This window comes from Neopelma chrysocephalum, unplaced genomic scaffold, assembly GCF_003984885.1.
Source record: "Neopelma chrysocephalum unplaced genomic scaffold, ASM398488v2 Primary Assembly neopelma1_97034, whole genome shotgun sequence".
In the NCBI taxonomy this organism is placed as follows: domain Eukaryota; kingdom Metazoa; phylum Chordata; class Aves; order Passeriformes; family Pipridae; genus Neopelma; species Neopelma chrysocephalum.
The window spans coordinates 766,104-792,355 of NW_020925676.1; the positions used below are offsets into that span (position 1 = coordinate 766,104).

Sequence of the window (26,252 nt, forward strand, 5' to 3'; positions counted from 1 at the left end):
GGCAATGAAACATAGCAGATGAGGGCTGGAAGAGTAAAGGAGAATTGTCATCAGAGTAATTAGCATTATAAGGTATAAACAACCCTTAGCCTTCATGTAGCTAGCTCAATCTAGGATGATTCATGTTAGTGACATGGACACTTCCTATGAGCAAATAACTTCAGAAAAGCTGAAGGTCTCACCTTAGCCATGTTCTTTTTGGCTTGAAAACAGGCCTGTGGGCAACATTTTGAAATTTTGTTTTGTACATAGGCACTCAAGTTGTTCATCATTATTTTTCTTCCTTTTTTTTTTTGTCTCTTAAGGAGATGCCATTTTTCACTTAAGCCCTGTCCTTGATTTCTACATCTCTGTATAACAGCAAAATTATTCATATAGTACTGACAGATCTTCTGTGTGGGCTTGCCTTAAAATTTCACTGACACCTCAAATTTTAAAGTTGTTTAGTGACACATTGTCTTACTGGCTTCGTCAGTTAAAATGTCTGAATTATTGATTAATTTACTCATCTCATTCTAATTTAATTTGTTTTACTAGTTCAGATACTTTTTCTCTCTTCCTGACATTTTACAGAATAAAAGTATGATGCAAACATTATGGGACATAAATCTAGTATCTTACATCTCCTAAGATGTAAAATACCTGTATATTAAAGTTTTAGTATTATGCGGCATCAAAACCAAATGCCAAGCTGTCCCAACAGCTCTTTTGTGTGTGTATATGTCTAAAAAATACCATTAAACCAAACAATGTTGTGTTTTATTGCATTTGATGGATTATGGTTATTTTTTGTGGAAGGAAATGCTTTGCCTTTTCTGCTGGTTCCCACCCAACTGCTTTTCTGTCCCATAAAAATCTCAATTTTTGAAGCATTTTCATTTTTACTTTTCCCAGTTTAAAATAGTAAGATATAATCATACAAAGCACAGAAATCTGGCTTAACTGATATTTTCTCCTGGAAACATTGGTTTCATCTTTTCCTGATGGAAACAGGGATGTAAAGAACAGCAAAGTTTTTAATGGAAAGGGAGGTTTTTGCTATGTTTCTGACTTACTAAGGCTCATTTGGTGAATTGTAAGCTGAGTACTGTTAAAAAATGCTTTTGCTGTGATTTTTGAGGGTGGATTAAAACAGTACTTGTCTCATCAGTAATATATCAACCTTAAAGAAAATGGAGGACTCTGACTACATTTTCACCTCTGAGAGCACTTTTGTGATCTCTTCTATAACCACAAGGCCCAGTCCTCTCAGACAGGTGTTTAATTATGTTTTTTTCCTCTGCAGCTTTGCAGTGTGGCTCCTCTGTCATTTGGAAAGTGTTCTGTTATGGAGAGGTTAAATGGTTTTCAGCCATAGCTGGGAAGCTTTAGGCTGTGATGTTTTACACCACCACAGTCTAGAGAGCTCTGTGCCAGTCTGTGGGATATTTACAGGCTAAAGAAAATGTTAAAGATGGTTCAATATAAAAGGGAGTTAATTGTCTTTTGTTTAGTTCTCCGGAATCCAGTTTGCGTTGCAGCATTGTCATATGGAGATGGAAATATTATGTATATATGTTTATGTATGGGATGTAAGGAAACCCCAAAGCTACCAAACAAATTAATTTTCTAAGGTTTTGATCTAAGGTTGATTTCTGTTTCAGCAAGAGGTAAGATAAATGCTAGTAAAACTAGTATATTTTGTTTGAACTGAAGTTTAATTTCATGTTTGTGTTACCTGTAGATATGTATCTGTATTCAGTCACATACAACACATTACTCTGGCCTGAAAACTGGCTGACAGAGAGTCCAAGGAAGTTATTAAAGTAGGGGTACAGAAAGATGTTGAGTCACTGTAACAGATGAGTGTTGTGTCTGTTTAGCACCTTGTATGTGACACTGACAGCCTGACTGATGATGCTGTCAGCTTCAAGAAGCAACTGACATGATGGTATCCTCTTAAACCCTAACCACTGAAATGCATATTACTGTGAGGTATTTAAACAAGGGCAGAGAAGTCAGCTTGGGCAGAGTAACTGTGGCTGGGAAACAGGAGAACAAAGAACGTGGGAACATGGTTGTCAGGGGTGTCAGGAATGTATTTAAAGAAAAAGACTGTAATGCTTTCTTTGGTGTTCAGAAGTACTAGGACTGAAGGGTGAATATAAGTATTGTATTTTTGTCCCTTCTGCTTTTTTATGATTTTATGAGTAAGTTTGAGGCATGATTTTGTGGGAGGATCTCAAATGCATTTGGATAAGTTTGAGATTTTTTTTCCAAATTGTTTTAAAAAGTGATATGTCTTTTCCCACAGTTCATGTTAATTGTTTGATTAATTGTAAGTTGAAATAAGTAAGTGCTTTTCTGTTCTGACTTTTTTTAATAGTCTTGGTTGCTCGTGGTACAACAAACAGAACAGCTGAGCAAAATAATGAAGACACATGCAGAGGATCTTAATTCTGGGCCTTTGCATAGGCTTACAATGATGATCAAAGATAAGCAGCAAGTTAAGAAGAGTTTCGTGGGTGTTCACCAACAAATTGAAGCAGAGATGTACAAGGTATTTTATTCAGCTGTGCTTTATAAAATGATTTATGTATGTTTAAAAAATGATAAATTGAGAGTGGATTTTTTTAGGTTTTTTGGTTTTGTTTGTGCTATGGTAAAAGTAGTAATGTGTGATATGTAGAATACTTGGTTTAAATTTTAGTAATTTCCCTATGTGTTTTTTTCTTCTGCCTACTGACAAGGCAGAGATTTCTTCTGTATAAATTTCTGTGGACAGATAGCACTGGAAATGCTCTTGTTCCAGTAGAAAATTATTCTGCGTGATGCTTCTCTATTCCATCTCTCCTCTTTTTCCCATTCCACTCTTGACATTGCTGGAACCAGGGCACTGTAAACTTTGGTTAATGAGTGCTCTTTACAATCCAGACTGTTTTGGGTGGTGACAGGATTCTAGTCCATATTCTAAACTATAAATCAAGTATAAGCCAAACATTGAGGCTGCTGATGAAGCTCTTCAGGGCCTTTTCCATGGCTTGTCAGTTGTCCTGCTTATGTTGAAAGCACTGTATCTAGTCAGTAAAGCTGACAGAAGTCACAGGGGGAAGTTTAGCTGCAAATGTCAAAAATCAGATTGATAGTGTGAAAGGTCTACAGAGAGAAGGAAAAGCACTGTTTCTTCTTTCTTCCCAGAGAATTTGGGCTTTGGAGTGGCATAATTAAAATGTAACATGTGAGTAATGCAGTCCAATTGACATGGACTGATGAGTATAAGATTCTTGGGCCATTTATGAGAAGAAATTTAGTCTGTGTTTAAACTAAACATATATTAAGTTAAATATATTTTCTCTAATAAGACTACTTCCATAATATGCTAGAATTCTGACATCTTCCCCAGGTACTCACTGCAGGGACTACATCTCTTTTGATGCGCGTCAGTAGGCTGCCATTATCTGATAAAGTTTCCAAGCCAAATAATCCCTCACTGCTGCTTATGGATTGGTGGATCTGAAAACAGTCAGGATGGAAGAGGAGGGAAAAACTGGTAGAACACATTAGAAATAATAGAAGTTATGGAGAATTGCAGAAATAGAAAAAGAAATATAAGAAAGAGAGGCTGAATGGAGTAAGACTGTTGGAAACAGGTGTACTTTTAAAAGAGACTATGCAAAATAGGTTTTTTTCTGTTAATAGGCTAAACTCTAATAAAGTATCTAAAAAAACTGTCTTTTAAGTAAGGCTTTTCCAAACAGTATAGTGCACATTGAGCACTCACTAAATGGTTGTTTACAAACCATATTGACTTTATTTAATTCTAGGCTGCATAGCCATGAAAATGTTTTGGATTCTGATTAATAAGCTTGTGTTGTTTTTTTGGTTTCAGTTTTTTTGGGTTTGGTTTTATTTTTCCTTTCCTGATTTTCCCAAGAAACATTTGAATAGCATTCTGGTTACATATGATATGTTCTCCCATTGTTAGCTGAAATTGTTTATTCAAAGGTTTTGTGTACCTTGAGCACTTACAGAATGATTCCCTGAAATGCAAAATACTTCACATGTTCTGTGGCACTATTTTTGCTTTTGTTATGCACAGAGGTAAAATGCTTATTGTTTCCCAGGACAATATCCAAACTTCGTGAACATCAGTGTCTGTGTAGTTCCTATGTTTAGGATATGCTGGCAAAAAAAAGTGGTTAGGTGACATTCGTATGTGTGATCCTGTCTTGTCCTAGACATCTCTACAATGAGGAATCCTTTTGGGAAAATTCTTAAGGACAGTAAAATACCATGTCTTTTACAGAAATGTAATAGGACTTGTATCCTTCGTTTGGTTTTCCTTTTTAAGGATTTAAGTTTTACAATTGATAGATTGGTTCATGAGTAGTTGCTGTTCCTTAGTCTTTTGTATGAAGTGTAATATCTAAAAATTCTGCTATTTTTCTCTTTTTTTTTAGTTACTAAAGGGTATCCTTCCTATGCAGAGGACCTTTTAATGTATTATGATTTGTTAAGCATCTTTTTGATGTTTTATTCTCTTGTAATTGAACTGGAGTACTGTTTATGATTAGCTGGGTTTCCTAAACATATTTTTAATTACTCTGATGTGGATGGGGATCTCTGTTTCAGGCCTCTTATTTAATTCCATGCATTTATTGATTTTGATTTTTCACTATGTAATTTTCAACATGTAACTTGCACCATGTAATTGCACCGGGTAATATCCTATTAGGATTATCTCAAGCCAATGGAAAGTGGTAGCATGTCGGGGTTGACAGAGAACCTGTCAGCAGCCTGGCAATTAGTGACGAGGAATGTAAACAACTCTAAGGAAATATTTACTGTAATGCTGGACGGAACAAACATAATGCAGCCCAGACCAAGGATCACCAATCAAAATGTGCATAATATCACCAATGACAGTGTGCACAGTGTCCTCAGGTCACCAATGACAATGAGCACAGTGTCTTCTGTGTCTCCAATAAAAGTTTGTACAGTGTCTTGTGCTGGGGACCTTTGACCAATTGTGTTGTGGCATGGTAGTGTGCAAGGAGTATAAAAGAAACACTTGAGAACAATAAACAGCTTCCTGATTACCTTACACCTGGACTACGTCTGATATCTATGTCGCCTTGGCTGTTCCGACTTTAACAGCGACAGTAGCATCCTTATTTTGGATAATAAATCTTGTTAATTCTCCTTCACTAATGTTAAGAGTTATTTTATAAGTTAAGAATAAGTATTTTTAATGCTTTTTATATTTCTGTTTTCTTAAAGGTCACAAAGACAGAACTAGAGAAACTAAAATCTAGCTATAGACAACTAATAAAAGAAGTAAATTCTGCCAAAGAAAAGTATAAAGAAGCTGTGGCTAAAGGTATGACTTGAGTTAATTTTGTCTATTTATTAGTACCTTTTTCGAACCTGCTAAAGCTTGTACAATGTAACAGGGTGGTTTTATTATTTTGAGTAATTTGATTACAGTCAGTTTTTGTCAGTATAACAGATCAAACCTTTACCAGCCTCATGTAAAAGAGGAAAATAAGTCATTTGCACACTGAGATTTTTTTTTAGGGAATGATGTGTCAAATCTGCATAGACTTTGGTTCCTGTTGAATTGTGCTTGAATAATTAGATAAAGGAGGGCCTTTGTTCCATTATGTATTGAAATATTATGTGTCCGTTTAAGATTTTTTTTCTTTAGTGAAAATTAATTAAATGGCAGTATATTTCCTATCGATGGAGGGGCATGAACATAAAGCATACAGGCCAATGTGGTCAGCCATATGTTCAATTTATTATTTAATTAAGTCAACTTTTATACAGTTTAGTTTGTTTTGGGCACATGCTTACAACAGGGTGATTGGATAGCTCAGTCTGTGCACGCGTCTCATGTCTCCAGTTCATTGGACCTGATGTTCTGTCCACGCGGCCTGACATCATACTTGGCATGTAGAGGCCTTCATAATTAGGGGCTTTCTGAAATCTGCAGGTGTACCTTTATCTGTACTTTCTCAAGGCTTTCTTGCTATAAACATACTATGTTCTCAAACCTTATAATTAGACACAACCAACAAGTATAAACATTACATATTTTCACACAGTCTATAAGTATAAACATTACAGCTTACAACTTCTAAAGTCATGTCAAGCAAGGCCTACAGAAATGCAATAGAAATTGTTCACACAATTTGAATCCTGCAACAATTTCCAAGATCCATCTTAAAGTTTTTGTATGACTGCCTAAATAACAGTTAATGTCCTTGGTTCTGTTGTAGTGTAATTGTAGTAACTATCAGTGTGGAGAGAAAGACTGTTTCTTTCCAAATTTGTCTAAAGTTAGGAGTGGTAGCTGATATGTGAATGTAATGACAGAACAGCAGGGAATAAGAGAAGTTATTTTAATCACTGTTCAGCACCTTTTTTTTTTCTTTTACCGATATTCATATTCACTTAAAAATGTAAATGCATATTCAGCTATTCATTTCATCCAGTTCTCTGTCTTTTACATGTAACTTTAATTTTGTTGCTTGGTTTATCCCCAGGTAACTACTAAACATGGGGATATATAGTGTGTAAAATGGAAAATTTAATAGAGTGCACTGATATTAGTATGTTATTTTTATCCTGTCTTATTCTGTCTTCCTGTTACAAGTCTGGTCATTCCCCATTCCTGAAGCACCAGACTTTCCCATTGAAATAAAAGAGTGTTTTGGCTGTCAGCAGCTGTGATGTTTTGATGTGGTTTTGATTAGCTGAATTAATGTTTCTTTAGGTAGACAGCAAACATAAACTATTTTTAAGACACTTATGTCCTGTGGTTTTCTTTGACCTTGTCTTTCAGGCTTCCATTTAATGTTTTTCTTACTACAATCCGTACCTAATTTCACTTCCCCTAAAATCTTAGTGTAAATCTGTTTTGACAAACACTGACATCCATAAAAATATTGCAGGTTTTTCTCCCAGAAGTTGCAGAATTGCTTCTCTCCTGTTGAATCCCAGGCCATGTTCCTGTTTACAAATACTTATGTAGTTGATGAGCTACTACAGGTTGTGTATCAGCTGCAGGTCGGCTGAGCTGCTGGAATTTTTTTTTAAGTTCTGGTGTTTTCATACTGTTTCTGAGCTCTTAAGTTGTCAGACTGGTTTGTGAAGTGAAAAGTTAAGGAAGTCCTAAAATTGTAATGCTTCATTATTCCAGGTTATTCTTTATTCAGTAAGGAGTGCTTATTCAAATTATGTGCTATTACGAAATACTACTTTTGTTAATATACAAACAGGTTCAATTCTTCAGGATTTCAAGAATTACTGGAAACAAGGGAAGAAACAATGTTTACCAGAACAGTGGGAGGTCATATTGAAAATAAGCTGAAAAACATTTTGTTAAACAAAAAAAAAAATTAAAGTCTTTGGTCACCAGCTCTTGCAAAAATTGTGTTAAAATAACCAGTCCAGGTCCACTTGTGTAAAATGCTGTTCTCAAGAGAGTCTGTTCCTCTGGCAAACCAACTCTCCAAGGCAGTGACTGGCCTTGCCTCTCTGTAGCTGATGGGGACAACTACTCCTTAGGACATATAGCTTTACCTTTACCCCTGGAGTTGTGCATGCTGAATTACCTGCAAATTCATGCAGCACCTGTACAAGCCGGTGCACGGGAGAAGAATGAAAGTCACACGAAGTAACGACTGAGAAGTGTCTCTATTTTGCAAGTTTAGTGATTTTAAAATTTAGTAACTTTTTTCCAGTTTGTTTTGGAATAGCAAAGCCATTTTCTAGTGAGAGGGTGAGTTTACTAGAGCTGCTAGTGAAAGAGGTACAAGTGGTTTTTCACCTTGTGAAGAGAATTGCTTCCCTGTTTTCTAGCTGAGTTTTTAAAAGTGATGTAGAATTCTGGGCTAAACATACATGGTAGAGGATATTAACTGAAAAGGGTAAAGACTGGCAAAGTTTGTTCAGTGGAAAGTGATGTTATGATTTTCTGCAGTCAGAAAATATTCTCAGGTAAACTTGAATTTCTCTGAGTTATACTTTCCACCAGTTGTGTGAACAATCACTTTGAATTAATGTGTTGACACCCTAAAGCAGGGTTACAGATGTTTTCACTTTTTACTGAAAGCCTTATAAGAGAACCGTTGGAAAGAATAGTAAGTATTAAGGATTGAATAATGATACTGGTTGGTTACAGGTTTTATTTGTGTTAACACAATGGGTGAGGCAGCTGGTGGGATTTTTTGGATAGTTTTTCAGTCAGGAAAAGGGAACTACTTTCTGAAGGATGCAGGAGCTTCATTATGGAAGACTTTGTGCTTTCCAGACCTGGAGAAAGATCAAAGTGTCTGAGATTCTAGCTCAGAAGATGCTCTAGGGAACCCTCTGCTAGAGCTGCTTCTGCTTGTGCACCAAAGGAAGCAGTGGGACAGTTGCGTTGCAGAGAGTGCACCACTGAGTCTTGGCTGCCACTGCACCTTAGGCTGGAATGCACTGCCTTGTTGTGGGCACCAGTGCATGCCGTCCATATCAGAAGTGACTGATTTATCTTGTTTATTCTAGCCCTTACCCCATTTAGTCATGCGTAGCTGCTCCTTTCTGGGCCAGTGATTACCATGGCAATCACAAATGCAGTCTGGTTGGTTTTTCTTGGGCATGGAAACTCCAGGTGTCAGGCAGTCTGGTTGGTGTTACTCATTTGGTTGATAGTGTTTTACTTTTTTTTCCCAGTCCTTCATTCTTATGATTTTTTCATGTATGGTAAGAGAAAATAGGCTGAGAGGGGATGAAGTCAGCAAGCTGAACTAGTCCAGTGCCTCTTTAATGAGGCATACTTCAGTTTTTGGGACTCTGTGGACAAATTGATTACAGTAGTCTCTGGATTAGAAAGCTTTGTTTAAAACTCCCACGGAATATGTACAGGGCATGCACAGAGCACGTTCCTTTACAGAATTGGGGTATTAGGGCATGTTGGAGTCATAGGGCATGCAGGGGTCATTGGAGCAAAATATAAGATAAAAACTTATTATGTTGTTCTTCTATAATAAAATGGACAGCCTTGTGAAATCTTTTGGGTCTGTGATATTGAGGAAAAAAAATGATGTAAGCATTGTACAATGTTCAATCCAAAATAACACTCTTAGAGTGTATACAAGTCTGAGTTTACAATGCTGTGCTAATCGGTGATGCTTAGTAACAAGGTAATTAGAATGTGGCATGTTGATGTTGCTGCTGCAGAAAAACACATCGAAACAAAATTTGTTCCAAAAGGAAAAGGCATTGTTTGGCTAAAGAAGTCACAAGGCTTCTGGAATAGTTTCATAAATAATGTGTTAAGGATACAAAATGGAGACTGTAGGAAAATTGCTAATATCAAGTGTGATATGCCATTACAGTTTGAATCTTGTTTCATTGGATCAGTAACTGCTTCCAGTTAAGTTTGCTGTTTGCAGTTATTTTTGTTTCTGCAGAATTGTGCGTCTCTATTAAGTATAGTTTAAAGTGTGTCTGTAAGGCTGTCAAATGTTTTTGTCCTTGATTTTTTGATTAAACACTACTTACTGCTATATAAATAAGGAATTGATGATTATATGAAATAATAAACAGTAATTTACTCTTTTCCTTACATCTTTTTAAAAAATTGGGAAGCATTAATTCTTAAAACTTAGCATCTATTTTTGTAGCTGATTTTGGTGTTAGATGTTTAAATGTGAAACAGTTGCTGCTAGAGCAGTTAATATTGCAAGTTGGTATAGAGCCAGGGTAGATTTGGAAAGTTCATACCGAATTTTAATACAACATAATCTTTAGGAAAAATAACAGTTTTCATGTAGATATATTTGTTACAGGTGTTTATTGTATTCTTATTACTAGTTAATTACTGATTGAATGTAGAAACTATGTTGCAACATTCTTATGTGGCATAATGGATCTGAAGTAAATAGTAAAAGAAAAATTTATTGATTCTAGTGTATTTAATATCATAATTTCATTTTATGCTGCTACAACAGCATACAAAATATTATACACTAATTCCCTGGGCTTGTGTTCCCTGACAACACTGTGATTTAGAGGAGACCAGAAATATTAACAGTACACCAAGCACGTTATACAGCATTGCATCTGCTGGAAGAATATTTTTCGGTCCCTGCAACTCCTGTGATTTAATACTTCAGAATTGATGTGGCTTCCGTGGTACATACTGAAGATGCACAACAGCATAAGCTACATCTATTATAAATAAGGGAACTGTTAAAAAAGCTTTCATTAAATCAAATTATTGTCCTACTATTCTTTGTAATAGCCAAGTGGCCAGAAAATACTTATGAGGTGGCTGGTGCATTCATTCTGAGATAACTGTAAAATTGTTATTATACAGCTACATTTTCAGCACTTGTAGCTGTTTCTACAATGAGGGAAACTCCTTGGGGGATATTTTTTGAGCTTAGTTTTGACTGAAACTCTTACACTGTTAAGACAAAACAGGTAACACTGGCTGAACTGGTCTGTCTTATTCACAGAGGTCAGCAGACTGCATGGATTTCAAATTAATGCTCTACTGTGAATGTTTGAACTCATATGCTACCGATACTTGGAAGGGGTAGGGTGGTTTTTTTCTGTGTAAAATAAAGCTTTTAGAACAGGAAACCGTGGGGAGTGCAAAGAGATCTCGATGACTTCTCATGGAGTGTGAGACCAGCTTGGGCACATTGTTTCCACTTAATATAGACATGCAGCCCCAGGATGTGCTCACCTCAGTTCTCACAGACCAACATTCATAGTTATGAGAGAATTTACTAGAGGTGCTTAGTAGCTCAAACATCTGACAACAATTGAAAAGATTGCACATTCATTTTTGCTATTTTTATGCTATGTTTTTTATTTATCCTAAACATTAAGCTGATAACTTTGCTGAACTAATTCTTAACTTGTAAATTTAGATCTGGTATTCTGTAAATGTGAACTCTTGAAGAATACATGAATAGTTTTTTTCCCATTAGGAAACTATTTGTTATTTGAAGTCAATAATTTGTTAAGTAAGGGAAAAACTGCCTGGAGGGCAGTCCTGCAGAAAGGGATCTGGGGTGCTGGTGGGCAGCAGGCTCCACACCAGTCAGCAGGAGGCCAAACCCCATCCTGGGGTGCATCAACCACAGCACAGCCAGCCAGTCAACAGAAGGGATAATCCCACTGTATTTCATGTTGGTGGGGCCTCACCTGGAGCACAGAGAGCAGTTCTGGGCCCCACTATTTAAGAAGGACATGAGGGTTCTTGAATGTATCCAGAGGAGGGCAACCAAGCTGGTAGAGGGGCTGGAAGGCATGTCCTATGAGGAGAGGCTGAGGCCTCTGGTTTGTCTGGCTTGGAGAAAAGGAGACTGAAGGGTGACCTCATTGCTCTTTGCAGCTTCTTGAGAAGTGGAGAGGGAGGTTCTGATCTCTTCTCCCTGGGATCCAGTGGCAGGACACATGGGAATGGCTCAAAGCTGGGCCATGGGAGGTTCAGACTTGCCATTAGGAAACATTTCTTTATTGAGAGTATGGTTGAACCCTGGAACAGGCTTTCTGGAACTTGAACAAACTATAAGGAAATGCTTTATAAAAAAATGGAGAAATTAGAGAGTTTCCTTCAAAAGCAGGAGGCAACAATTTTTTTTTTCTCAAGAACTCACTGTAAGTTGTGTAACATAATCTTCAGTATTGGAAATCAGTTAACATGAATATAAATAGTTTTATTGGCTTGATATACTAGGGTAGTCCTTTTTCTGTCATATCTAGGTTTTAAAATTATTTACTGTAATTTAAGTGCTTAGTCCTTACTAAAATTCACTTAAGAGAAAGATCATGCTGGGGTCCTGCTAGTATTTGCTCCATTTTCAACCTGTGGGATCAGTTGAGTCAAGCTTTACAATTCTTTAATGTAAACATATTTTATTGTTTTAAAAAAAAGTGTTGTTAAAAGAAGACCTATTTGAAAGCCATGGCTATCTCATTCATAAGTGGAAAGAATGTGTTCAGTAGCATAATGTAAACAAATAATGTAATGCGGTATTCTTTTCTAGGCACAATTAAATAATGCTCTGTGAAAATACATGTCTCCAAAGTTGAAGTAAATAAGGAAGTGACTGTATCATAAGTTTGTTATTGATAAACAAATGTGGAAACAGCAAAATACTGAGAAATTACTTCTGTTATTGGAAGTGCTGAGAAATATGTAGATGGAGAGGTAAATGCGGTTGTGGGAAATTATTTCAAGAACTGCAATCATAAACATTGGAAAATGTGTAGATCACTATATGCATTGACAGTTTCATAGTTTAGTGCTAGTATTTACAGAAATAAAAGATTGCAAAGCAAACAAAAAATGTTTCTGTCTGAAACATTACTATATGCTGAAGATCTGTATATTTTGTCAAGGAGGATTGTCACTTCCTTTGAAAAAAAACAAAGAAGAAAAAACAGGCAAAAGCCCTGATTCTCTTCTCTTTCTTTTCTTCCATTTTAAAATTTTCTGAAATCAAATACTGTGGTACACTAGTAAGGTTATCATACAGAAAGTTACAAGAACTCTGAAGCCAAGCTTCTTAGCTTTTCATGGAATCTTGTCCTCTCTTTAATCCTAACCCATAAGATTTCTGTTGCTCCTCATCCATCCCCAGGCAGAGCTCCATTCACTCCAACTCCTCCCTCATGTAAAGGGCAGCTCCCTCTCCTTGTCTTCCTGGCCTGTCTTTCCCCAAGAGTCTGTAAATGTCCATTGCAAAGCTCCAGTACGGCCTCTATGATCCCAACAATATCCTGGCCCTACGACTGCTCACAGATTACTGACCCACCGTGTTTATTTACCACACTGCAGTAATGTGCAGGCACTTGAGTATCACCGGGACCCCTGGTGGCCTAGTGGTTAGGATGCAGCACTCTCCCCGCTGCGACCCAGGTTCGATTCCCAGTCCCCCGGGCAGATGGAGCTCGTTAGCCCTGTAAGGCCATCCATCTATGAGAAGGTCACTTTAAACAAACCTCACTGCCATTGTCCAAGCTTGCTTGGCCCTGGCAGATGAACCTTAGGATTAAAGGGTGGGCTCAGTACAGTGCATGCTGTGTCTCACCTAAAAAATCCATTGCGCAGGCTTGAAAGGTAAAAAACCTTTCCCAAAATCTTCATTTGCGAAGACTGGCCATACTGAGTATCACCCCAGAGCACTGAGGTCCTGGAGAGGGTTTGGGGGCTTTTTCCACAGTGGTGCCTTGTAGGAACCTTCTTTCCCACCTGTACCTGCTGAAGGTGGCCCCATTCAAGCCCTGTTTCATGTTCTTTGTGATCCCTTCCCATCTTACCACACAATGCCCTTCCCTTAGTAGTCTCCTCCATTGTTCCCTCAGGACTGTGGGTCACCTTCTCCCTCCCGTGTCGCTCCTAGCTTAAAGCCCTCCTAACAAGGGCTGTGTTACTGGCAAAATAGTTTTACCCTGCTGAGTAAAGTGCTTCCTATTTGTGAAGCAGATGGTGCTCTGCAAACAGGGTTCCATGGTTTCAGAACCCAAACCCCTGTTGACAGCACTGGTTCAGCAGCCATTTGTGAGCCTCTACTGTCAGTGCCCTCCGTGCACTCTCTCCCTTCACTGTCAGGATTGGGGAGGACACAACCTGGGCTCCCATGCTCTTCATGGCTACCCTCAGAGCTCTGTAGTCACTTTTGGTACTGTATCATTGGTGCCCACATTTATTATGTCACTGCCTCTACTATTTTTCCCTATAATTACCCATACCTGGAAACTTGTGTGGATTTGCTTTTTGCACCTCCAGAACTATAGAATGAGTTAGTGAGTTCTTGTCATATGTTCTAGTCCTTAGAGTTTCTCTGGAATTGTTAGTCATAGTTTTATTTATGTATAAAGATTTTCTTCCTTCCTGTTACTTATGTGTAGATCTTCAGCTTGTCCTTCTAATTTTTATATTGTTTGTCTCTTTCAGAGTTCTAGCTTATTTAAGGTTTCTCACTGTGTTTCCTTTGGAGGGATATAGCACTCTATTGTCATGTCAGGTGTGTTTTTGGTTCCTTTTGAAAGTAAATTAAATTAATTGTCAAAAAATGGACTTGTGTAATAAAATGATATTCTTTGTTAGATGGATGTTATTGGACAACATTCGTTGTGCACTGAAGCCAAAGGTCATGTTTCAATGCCAGGAACTATAAATCTAGAAATTTAGTTCATCTGTTGTGAGCTAAGCTTTTGTAATGATCTCTTTTGAATCTTTTATGAACACTTGGTCATTGCTTCTGAATGGCTGAAGATCTAGCCAGAAAAATTGTAAGGGGGTAAAAACTCTTCAGCATAATTATTTTTTTTAAATCCAAAATATGTATGAAAACTTTCTGTATTTGCAATATTTATTTTCTGTAGGACAGTTTCTTTGAGGCATTTGCACTGTATATTGATGCTTATTTAAAAAAAGATGAAGTGAACATTGTGAACTGAAGTTTTTCTCAGTTCATCTCAGTTGGTTGTCCCATCCAGATTTTTTTCTTCCATTCTAGGTGATTATTAGGCCACAAGAATCTAATAGAAATTGAAATACTAGAGTCTAGAATAATTTAAAAATCATACTTGTCTTTGGTTTGTAAATGTAAAACTTTCATAACTGAATTTTGCAAGCCTCCCAGTACTGTTTATGGCATGACATATTGTATACACAGTTTCTTTTAGCATTAAACAATTTTGTCAATAGCTGATGGCAGTGGAATTATAATTAGATCTATTTATGAAATTCATTATACAGATAAAGGAAACTGGATGTTTTCCTCAGTGCTAATTGACATGTAGAACAACTGTGTACTCTGCCTCAGAGTACACATATTGTAGCATATTGCTACTTTAAAAAATAAATTACAATATGGAAATAATACTGTAACTATGTTCCCTGTATTAAATATAGGTCCAAGACTCTGTTTTAAAGTTGAGTGATATGATAATTTGATTTATTTTGCAATTAGTTGAGGTGTTCTGCTGAGGAATAATGTATAGCAAAGGAATTTAGACCTCGAAACAGATGGTAAAATGGGATCATTTAGCTGTTAATGAGGTTTCTGAAAGGGATACAGTATTGTTAAGTCTTTAGTTATGTGCTTGTGATAACTTCAGTGTAAATTTTCAGTTTAGTTTAACTGTTGAACGTGATTTGCTGGAGTTCATGGGTCAGAAGTCTGTACTGATGGTACATTACATAATTTCACAAGTGCTGATTTTTGGTAAGCTGTAAGCAGATATGCGATGTATTTTAAACACATGCCATGTACAAGTTGCAAGTTTTAAGCTGTTGAACTGTAACATATGGAGGTAATTTTGGATTTTTTAATCTAGGGCATGCTTGAGCAGAATAAACCCAAGAAATAATGCAGCACTTTTCCCTCCACTGCCACCTTGCCCCTCTGTCCTGATTTCCCTGGACAATGTGTCTCCCAGTGGAACAGCATGCAAAACTTGGTGCTTTTACGTCCAGTTGCCTTTTCCTCTTTCATCCAGTCCCAATACTGTAACTGCTACATGACCTTTTCCCCTCCAAACCCTCTTCAGTCACCTTCCGTTATTTCCCCATGTTCGACGTGCCTCTCCCTCTCCAGAAAGACCTTATAGTGTGTATGTTTTACTCTGAAGGTGACCAGGGTGGCACTGTAGCCTACTGTATTTAGAAACAAGTGTGTATGATACTTCTCTATGAAATTCTGAAATTAGTTGAGTGGTTCTGCTCAGGAATAATGTATGTAGAGGAGAAATTTAGTCTTCAAGGCAGATGCAAAACTGGGATTGTGTGCCATCCCGTCACATTGGTGTGCAGATGTCAGACATGCGCATTTGGGGATATCTGACTTCTGGGATGTTATTCTGATTGTTAGATTATTTTTTTCCCCCTTCGAATGATCTAAATTCAATGTAGAAATAAATAGTATGATTTTTAGTTTTGATTGTTTTGTTTTGTTTTGAGGAAATAAAATTAATCTCCTCATGAAACATGACTTTTAATTGTTTGCTGAAGACAAAACCTGTTATGTCTTCTAAAGTTTAAGAGAGACTTGAGAATGTTATCTCTCCAAAACAGTTCTACAGAAATTTTGAAAGTGAATTGTTTCATTCATACCAAAATGAAAAGTACTTCTCTGGTGACAGCTCTGGAGATGTTTTGTCTCTGTTGTACAGAGTAACTTAGATAAACTGTAGTGTAAGAAAACTGTTCCTTCCACATACAAAAATTAGATCAGCTGTCAGATTGTGTTCAATTAAATGACAGATATAACATCCTTTTAAAGTGATTTTTGTTAATCTGTGTTTGAAGTGTAGTTGACAGCGGTGAGGTAGCATCTTGAGAGCCATACCAGGGTACAAACAGATAGAAATCTGCCTCAGCTTCATGGTAATTTGTTCCTGAGTCAGAAGTGCAGCTGTAGTTCTTACTACCTCTTCAGGATTTTTCTTTTTTTTTTTTGCATACATTTGTCCATTCACTATTAAACCATAGTAAGTTTTTCATGCTTATGATAACTTTTACTAAGATTACATAGGTTAGCTACATCTACATGCTAGTTGAAGAAGAATGTGTTTGTTTTTAGCAAACTGCATTTTATTTCCATATAATGCCATATGGTTTTTCCATGGAAAGAGGTTGTGTAGGCCTCTTAACTTGTGTCTCCTCTCACACATTGCTTCTCAGACTCCTAGTGCTTCAGGTGTCCTCATTTTAGTCATTCTTTCTGGATTTCTTGTTTCTTGCATTTCTTGTGCTCGATACCCTTCTCTAAACCTTTCGCATGTCACGTATCCTTGAGATCAACAAACTGCATACTTTTAGGTGGATTTAATCAGTGGGATAATGATACTCCTTTGCTAAATAACATTATGTCCAGCAGCAGCTGAACACTTAGTTAACATTTCCATCACTCTTTCTGTACTCGCCCCAAGATCTCGTTTCTGTGTGCATTCAGTAATCTTACAACAGATTACTTAGCTTGAATAGGTTTTTTCCCCATATGCAACTCCCTAAATATTCACACTATGATTTACCATTTCGAGTTTTAATCAGTAGCTCTCAAGGTTTCTTCTCGAGTTTTTCACATTTGGTTCTCATATTTGCTGCCTTCAGACAGCATTTTCAGCATCATCTTTATCTGTCAGAACTCAACTGATATTCCCAGGGCGCTCCACTGAGTGTCTGTTTCATCCTCTGAAAACTATTTGTAGTATTTCAGCTAAAACTTTCTCAAGTCCCTTTGAAGTTCCAAAGCTAAGAACGATGCAGTCCTCATAATGTCTTACTATTTAATTTATTCTCTAACCTCTCCTTTTGACACCTCAGAACAAGGAGATTCATTGACTCTTTCATAAAGTAATGTTTCAACCTGAAAACCTCTGAAGGTCTTCATAGTGAACACAGAAGAAAACAAAAAAGATATTTTTGTCCTATCAACTTCTTTTACATAGTGACTGTAGTTTACTTTTCTGACAAGCTGCTGACTCCAATGTATATGAAAGAGCATTTGTTACTGTTTTACAAGTTTTTCACTCAACTTTTTTTTAGTGTGCCTTCAGTGTGTGTCTGTATTTTGATTTATTGGAGTTCAGAGTCCTTTGTGTATTCCTCATACACAGCTCTTCAAGGTCTGCTTTCAAACCTCTGTTGGTCACTTAGCTTCCATTTTTTTTTTCTCAACTGCTTTGTGATAAGAAGTAGACATGTTTTTTATTACATAAATTATTTTAAGTTTATAAGAAATGTAGTGGTCTTAATGAGATTGGTTTAGTTAGTATATGTTTATCTGTGCAGGTGGTTGTGACTCTGCACTTGATATTTTCAGATACAGGATTCATTTAAAATTATTTTAGTTCCTGAAAATGTAATGAGTTATTTCATAAATATCAAGTAAGACAGCAAGAATGTCAGTAAAAGCTTATGTGTCTGAGGTGGGATAGAGTTACTTTTGTTCACAGTAGCTAACATGGGGCTGTGTTTTGCATTTGTGCTGGAAACAGTGCTGATATCATGTCCCATGTAACTTTGCACTTAGTGTGGCAAAGAATGGAGTAGGTGACCTCTTGAAGTATCTGCAGTTCAACACTAAACTGGTCTTGTCAGCATAAGCTTGATAACTGCTGATCTCTAATAGTGTAGAGCTGAGACTAGAGCCAATCTCCTGATCAGGATATCGATGTGATAAGGAAATGTTAAGTTGTAGGAGAAAAACTGCTCATTGCATCATTGCTTTGTTAAATCATATGTAGGAATAAGAATGTTTGCTCACAATAAACAATAGATTTTTAATGAATCATGAATCTGACATAGTAGGAGATCTCTTTCTTTATTAAAAATATTTATTTGCTCTGAGGCAAATAAAAGAACGGCTTGGAGATAGTCATGTGTATGAGAGTCTTTCTTTATTCTTCATAGTTTTATTATTTTTAGATTTGTGTAGATAGTGGTTTTCATATACTATTAGATAAAGAATTCTCACATTTCAAGGAAAATAACTTTTTTTCTAACTTAGTTTATTGGTTAGGAAATCTAGGCATTTGATCTTACCAATTATCTGAAAACGTTCAGATTTTGCCTTCTTAAGAGAAGTACCTTAAAAAATTACTGTAGAAAAAGCTGCAAACGTCATAAATTTACTAGATGGATGTCATCTAAAGGTCTGTATACTTTTAAATCACCACATATATTCTTGTTTTGTTTTCTCTTAGGAAAGGAGACTGAGAAAGCCAAAGATCGGTGTGAAAAAGCCACTATGAAGCTTCATATGTTGCATAATCAGTATGTGTTGGCACTGAAAGGAGCACAATTACATCAGCACCAGTATTATGATACTACGCTTCCTCTGTTACTTGATTCACTACAGAAGATGCAAGAAGAAATGATTAAAGCCCTGTAAGATGTATTCTTATATATTTTTAACTTGTACAATTTTATATGTGTAGTATTCTAATTAATTTGTAAGATTATTTGAAAATAAGAAGCTGTGATTATAGTTTACCCTGGAGTAAAAACATCTGAAAAATATTTTTGTCACTACCTTGACATTTTTGTGAGTTCTTAAGGTATTGGAAAAGTATTCCTTTATAGTATCTTTGGTGTACAAAGGAGTTGCTGATTTTAGGTATAGAGCTTGGTGTGGCCTTCTGTGTGAAACATACTTGCTTAATAATCCTAATTTTGCAGGTGAATTAGTTTGTTAAACTTGAAAAAGTATAGATTAATATTGCTAATGATTTTTTCCCTTTTTTTCTGTTGTTGTTGTAATTGATAAAGATTCCCTTTCTCTTCAATATGGCACCACTTTAGCTGATATTTGATTATCTTTTTATCACACTCCATGAACTATTTTCTGGAACATTTTCACACATGATGTTCACAGGCAAGGTGAGATTTAATGCCTTCCCTTGTCTGTTTTCTCCTCAAAAAAATATTGAAAAAATCCTATCACAGAATTTTTTTAGCAGAGAAAACACAACTTGAGATCTTGTTCAGGAAAAATGTATTGATACTTTTTTCTCTGCATGTTCCTCTGGGCTAGCCAAAATTCATCAGTGTTTCTTGAGAGCTGACCGTGCTCCAGATCCTGGCAAGCTATCAAATTTGTCAGAGATAAAAATGAAATAGGGAATAATTATGAAGGTACATTATGAAGGAAAGCTAAAAGGAGAATAGGAGGGTGTTTGGAGGATGCTATTAAGATTAGTGGCACAATGTTACCTCTCCGTTTAGCGCTTGGTTGTTCCCACTCTTGGAAACAGGTAAAGACAAGGTTGGTGGCTTGTACTTCCTTACATCAACTTCTTGGTTGATTTTGTCTTCTTGTAAATATATATTAACTTGGGATTTATGCCTGTTTTTGTCTGAATGACAAATCATAATATAAATATATGAAGAAAAGATAGTTAAAACAATGAAATAAAACAATTTTTTAAAGGAAATGCACACTATTCTGTTACCCATTTTGCCTTATGCCAGAATATAGTTGTTTTGTCAGTCGGAACGTGAAAATCGTTACTGTAGGTTATAACAAGCATGGTAAGTCCTGTGTGAAGAAGACTGTCATCAGTGAGCTCTATATATTTCTTTTCCTTGTAATTTCTATAGTTTCTGGTTTAGCTATGCATTGAAATCAGTACAAGAAGCATGATCTTAGAGCCAGCCTGAGCCTGTAAAGAGAAGGCCTCAGTTGATGTGTTATTTCTTTGAATAATACATTGTCTTATTTTTCCCTTTTGAGCCAGTTGCAAAAAGAATTTGTAGAAATGGCAAATTGAAAGTTTGAAGCATCTTCAATGCCATCTATGCCTTCAGTGCCATGTTATACACTAGAATTTTTTTTCTTCTCCAGAAAAGGGATCTTGGATGAGTATAGCGAGATCACCAGTCTTGTAACAGAAGAGATTGTGAATGTCCATAGAGAGATCCAGACTTCAGTTGAACAGATAGACCCTAACTCTGAGTATAACGACTTCATAGATACTCACAGGTATAATTTTCATATCATGTTTCTTCCTGATAAAACCTTTCATTAAACTGCAACTCTACTTAAGTGATGGGAGTTGAATTTGCTTCTGTTTGGTTCCTTTAACATTGTTACTTGTAAAACTTTATCCTAATTTGAAAATTGTTCTATTTGCATGTATGGAAAGTTGGCCGAACCGTTTATATTCCTGGTTCTAGAAAAACAAATTTCAAGTTACATGAGAAGATCCCTAACTTTGGTACTGACAGCAGACTATAAATGACAGTCTAGACTCCACATGAGCTGATTTACTCATAATTGTTTATTTGGATGCATTTTGCATTCTGGGCTAAACTTGTTCTAGTTTAAAGTCAGCTCTAGGTATCTCTGTGTACTCTGCAGTTATTGCAGGTTGAGCCTGAGACTACAGAGCATACAGATAATGCAAGGAGGTTTTTACTTTAAAAGCAAAGTGTATTTCCCATTTATTGGACTATTACTCTGTATAAGTATATGCAGAAATATTCCTAAGACATCTTGCATAATCTTTTCTTGTTGTTACATGTGAATTGGTAATTGTCATGTGTGGGTTTATGACAGAAGCAGCTAAGAGTGGACCTGTTGACATTAGTAGCCCTTGAGAACCTCAGTTGTGTTGTGATCTGGATTAAAATAATTTTATTACATTTTATTATCTCATAAGATTTTAGGACAATTTCCTAAAATTCAAGGAAAAAGGATATGTATCCAGTTGCTAGCTATCTTTTTATTTTGTATGCAATTTTAACTATATTTTAGTTAATAAAATATTTCAAAACCCAGCAATTTGCTTTATGATCTACTCAAAGACCCATGCTAATTTTGACAAGATAACAATTATTTACTGAATTAGGTCATCAGAAGTTGTTGAACAAGAAATAGAGTTTGATACATCATTACTAGAAGAAAATGAAAACCTTCAAGCTAATGAGATCATGTGGAATAATTTAACAGCAGAAAGTTTACAAGTCATGTAAGTCTTTCTTTACAAATCTTTATCCTCTGGAAATGCTGTTATGTTTTATATGTAGGCTCACTCAGATCAATGCACAGCTGTGTCCCCATTTTTAAGGTCCAGTTTCTAAAAATAGTATATTCAGGCTATGGGCTCTTTCCCATGCTGGTTTTATTGTTCCTTTGCACAAAATACTTCTCCCCAGTTCCCTCCAGAAGCATTTTTAATGTATTTTCCTCTCCTTGCCAGATAATATATACAATGCCCCAAATCTAGCATGAGTCCTCCTTAGGAATGTACTGGTTCATCTTCCCAAAAGTGTTTCCACATTCACTACTCTGGGAAAAATACTGAAATATTTTGATGAAACTGTTGAGTAGAGTGATGTAGTCAGTGATTGAGATTGCCATGTAGAAAATTTTCATTAATATATTTATTTCACTTGTTTTGTAAGTTTTGCTTGTGTTTTCCAAAGGAGATTCTTATTCATTTGTATAACCTTTAAAATACATTAACATAGTAATGCAGATATAGGCGTTGAATTGCATTTCACAGAGCTTTTAGCTATTTGGGGAGATGAACTACCTCTCTATATGTTTTGTTAATATATTGTCTAGTTAATTTTTTTTTTACTTTTACCAACTTCACCTTTTAATCATTTGTTATGGGGAAAAAATCTCCTGCTGAAATGATTATGTTCTTATATTACTAGCCTCAACTTTTGACATAAAACGGTCCTATGTGGTCACTTGTGAGATTGCAACTATCAATCATGCACTAAAAATGGGAAGTTCTGAATTTCGTTAGTTGATGATTTTTTGTTGCCTCTACTGTATTTCAGTCCATGTTTGACTTATTTGAAGTATTTTGTCCCTTTAGAAAGTGTAACTGATGCAAATAAGATATCAGTGATATATTGTGGGGGTTTTTATTTTTTTTTAAATTTAGTTGCCTAATCAAACTATAATCCCTATTTCTTTGAGGTTTTTCTGAAATCCAAAATCAGATTGGATCTTAATAACATTGAGGCATTTCAAATGTAAACATATTACTCTAATCCCTATGTTTTCTCAACATAACAGAAACTCTGTATTTTATTAATTCCTTTTCAAGGTTGTTAAATGTTCTCTCTTTTTTCTGTGTAATCTGATTATTTTTCTAAATTTATTCCTTTGATATAAGTATTGAAATAACTTTTTTAATATGGAGCATCTGCCTCCTTACTCACAAAGCAGCTTCATCTTTCTTATGAAAGGATCTCTTGATAATTAACCCCCCCCAGTCCCTTTAAAAAGGTTTCTCTTTTTAATATATTCTGCATCATTACTAAATTGAGATTATTCCTGCTTAAACTATCTAAATGTTGTACATCTTGATGTACTTTTGCACAGTAACAGGAAAAATATATGTACTCAATCTCCCTTTTCAATAAAATATTAAATTTTTTAAAAGATTCTGTCTTCCATAGCTCAAAAAGAGAAATAACATCTTGTTGACTTGCCTTTTGCATCCCATTGTTTAAAAATAAGACATCAGCATTTCTAAATAAAAGAAATAAAATGTTGCTTTTCTAATAAATGGTTCTGATGAAATGCATATTAGTGTTTATAAATGTATGTCTGTACATACATTTGCCTACATATATATATATTCATTTTCAATATAATTTCCAGTGTGTTCTGTTGCAAATCTTATATTTATCCACATGAAATCGTCCTGTGAATTTGAGAATCAAATAGCACTTTTAAGTGTTTCTGTCTTTAAGGTGTTCACTTTCTGGTATAGGTTTAGGACTCTGAGTTTAACTGTATTAGGTCAGACCAAAGATTTACCTAACCAACCTTCTTCTTCGTTATGTTAGCCAACAGTGAAAAGTCTTGAGAGGAGAACAGAAACAGGATGACCATGCAATTCAATTTCCTCAGCATCCCATAATTTTCATCTCAGAAATATTTTGAGACAGAAGCAGTATTTATCTTTAATGGCCACAGAGATAGTTTCTAATAGCCTTAGAGGTATTTTTCCTTTATGAACTTGCCCAGTCAGTTTCAGTATATACAAGTACCTGTTGTCCATACAATTTCTGGTCCAGGTATTCCAGCTATTAAGTTCGTATTTTGTGAACCTACTACTTCTTAGTTTCATTTTATGGCTCTTAAGCTTTTGTTTTGAGAGCGAATAGGAACAGTCTATTCCTCTCTGTCTATGATATTGTACATTTTTGTCCAACTTCTATGCTGTGCCCTCTTTTTCACAGCCATCCTTAGCTTTATTCTGTCCTTTCACAAAATGTACTCATGCTTTATCAAGCTTGTCATCTTGATTTGTATATTTTCAAGGTTACTATATTGATTTTGAGATAAATGACCAGAACTGCGGAGGGGATCCAGATACACAGTTTAGAGGGAGGCATTCTGAAGTTCCCTGTATTCTTACTCTGTTTTGTTTTTAACAGATCCTAGAGAATCATTCTGTTTGATTTTCTGACCCTAGCAGTGTACCAGTAATCCTTTTGTATTCTTCACATTCAGACCCTTCCTCCTATCTCAAATAACATTATACGATCAGCATTCTTTTTTTGCTTTTAACTGTCCTTTTATTTGAATTATCTTGAACATATTAAGCAGTGCAGATTGTTTATGAAGCTCCACTGGCCCCTGGCACTGTAAAAACTGTTTATTCTTATCCTCTTTGTCCTTTTTCTTTTAAATGCAGATGGGAACCCTTCCTTTTCTGAAGTACTTAGTTCTCCATAGCTGTCTTTACTCATATACCTTGTTAGCTGTGTTTTAGATATATGTTTTTATAGTCTTGCCTTAAAGCCACTGCAGCCAAAATAACTCCACAGGTATTTGCATCAACTAACTGTGTATGACTAGAAGTTTGCAAGTAAGAGAAATGTATTACATGCTTTATCCATAGTTGATGACTATTAAAAAATCGACTCTGTATGTGATGAAGCAATAGAAATTTGACTTGTTCTTGTTTCATATTGAGATCATGGCCTTGGATCTTCAAAATACTACATCACTATGTTTCTGCAGATGAGAACTACCTTCAGTATCTACCAAATATAATAAGTACACATAGTGGATTTATTTCACAAACATATAAAAGATTCAAAGATATATATTGATTTGTAATTAGTAATATTTGGTTGAATCTCTTGGTTTATTGGGTGTGTAATGGAAAAATGACATCTTTGCATACTGTTTAGAGGTTTTAATACAGCATATTTTAAGGAAACATGATGAGAAAACTAGCTTTTGCTTTTATAGGTAACCTTACATTTATGAATAAAATTTTGACAGAAGGAGGTAGTTGAAAGACCAGCTAACCTTTCTAAGGAATGGGAGAATTATTGTGTCTCCTGATAAATATTCATGACTGTCACTGAATCATATTGAAAAATATTGCAAAGTGTAACAGAATAAAAGTTTACGCTTTGAAGATGCATGCATTAAAAACTGAGAGGAGGCAACCAGAATGAGGTAAATGTCAATCAGTGAGCATGTTAATATCCAAATTAGTTTAAAAATCTTTTGAAATACAAGTTCTGTAAGCTCAAACATTTATTTTTATAGATATTTGAGGCAGAATGGTGCTAATAACTAAAGAAATATGAAAGGAGGGTTTCCCGGTAGAGGGATTGTGTAGTTGTTAAAAGTCAAAAGGGTTATAGTGATTAACTGGTTAGTAATAGAAACCCTTTTGTAAACTGATTGTATCCAGAAGGCAAATACAAGGCCACAAGAAAATTCCTTTGGTAAACCACAACCAAGATGATACAAGACAGATGCAGTGTTGTCAGTTCTAGCCAGTTTGAATGAAAGTTATTGTTTAAACTAAACAATAGATGTTGAATACAAGGAGGCAGTTTAGTTTAGTGTTTATATGGTTGCTTTGTTTTGTTTTCTGTAGGATAAATACAAATGTCCTAAAATATCTCAGAAGTTTTGGAAAAAAATACATCAACTTTCTGTTTCAATCTGATACTCCAATATAAAATCTGATATTTTTGAAATTGTGAAAAATTTATGTTTTTTCTGAATGTATGTACTCATAGCTTCCAGTGATGAACAGTCTTATTAATTTGGTTTTAATTTCTTGACTATTGGTGCTTGATCATGAGATATAACATCTACTTCCTGTAAATCAATTTTTAGGCCAATAAAGTGTTGATTAAAATTTTGATTCGAAGGCTGATTAAAAAGCAGTTACAGAATTGGTAATTACTTTTTTTAGCAAGGTATAAAAATCAAAAAGTTAGTTGATATTAAGGTGGAGACCCAATGTAAGAAGACAGTAATTTCTGAGAAGTTCAGCATACGAATTTTGATAGCTTGAAGCCAATAATGTCTTTGAAATGGGGAGCTTTGAGGATGTTACTTTGAGGGAAATGCTTTAAGTATTTCTCTTATCTCAAAATAAACACATATAGAAGCTTGGTCATTTGGGAAATAAACTTTTTTTTTTCACTCTATGGCGCTTTTTAGTTATTTAAGTCTTCCAAGATAAGATATGGGACTGTCTGAGTACAGACCATACGCAATCAACATTGTATAAAATATATCGTGAGGAGAGAACTAACTCAATGTTTAGAATCAAATAGTTGAGTTTCGTATATATGGACATGAGGGAGATGTGCCTCCTAGATATTTAGAGAGTTGACCTCCTGTTCTATTCCCCAGCCTGGAGTGTTTTTGGGCCATAGAGATGTGCAGTGAAATTACTATATGTATTTTGCTTTTGTTCCACTCTACTTCAGTAATTTTATTGAAGTTGGGCTTGAAAATACAGGG

At 35.6% G+C, this 26,252-nt stretch overlaps 1 protein-coding gene across 5 annotated transcripts in view; it reads left to right on the forward strand.

Moving 5' to 3' along the window:
* FER (FER tyrosine kinase) overlaps nt 1-26,252 on the forward strand; it is a 159,917-nt gene that overhangs the window by 21,351 nt on the left and 112,314 nt on the right. For all 5 annotated transcript variants that reach the window (XM_027671091.1, XM_027671093.1, XM_027671095.1 and 2 more), the window contains exons 4-8: nt 2,366-2,539; nt 5,260-5,359; nt 18,703-18,886; nt 20,343-20,480; nt 21,349-21,468. In XM_027671091.1, coding sequence (XP_027526892.1) covers nt 2,366-2,539; nt 5,260-5,359; nt 18,703-18,886; nt 20,343-20,480; nt 21,349-21,468 — 716 coding nt within the window. The remainder of the gene's footprint in view (nt 1-2,365; nt 2,540-5,259; nt 5,360-18,702; nt 18,887-20,342; nt 20,481-21,348; nt 21,469-26,252) is intronic.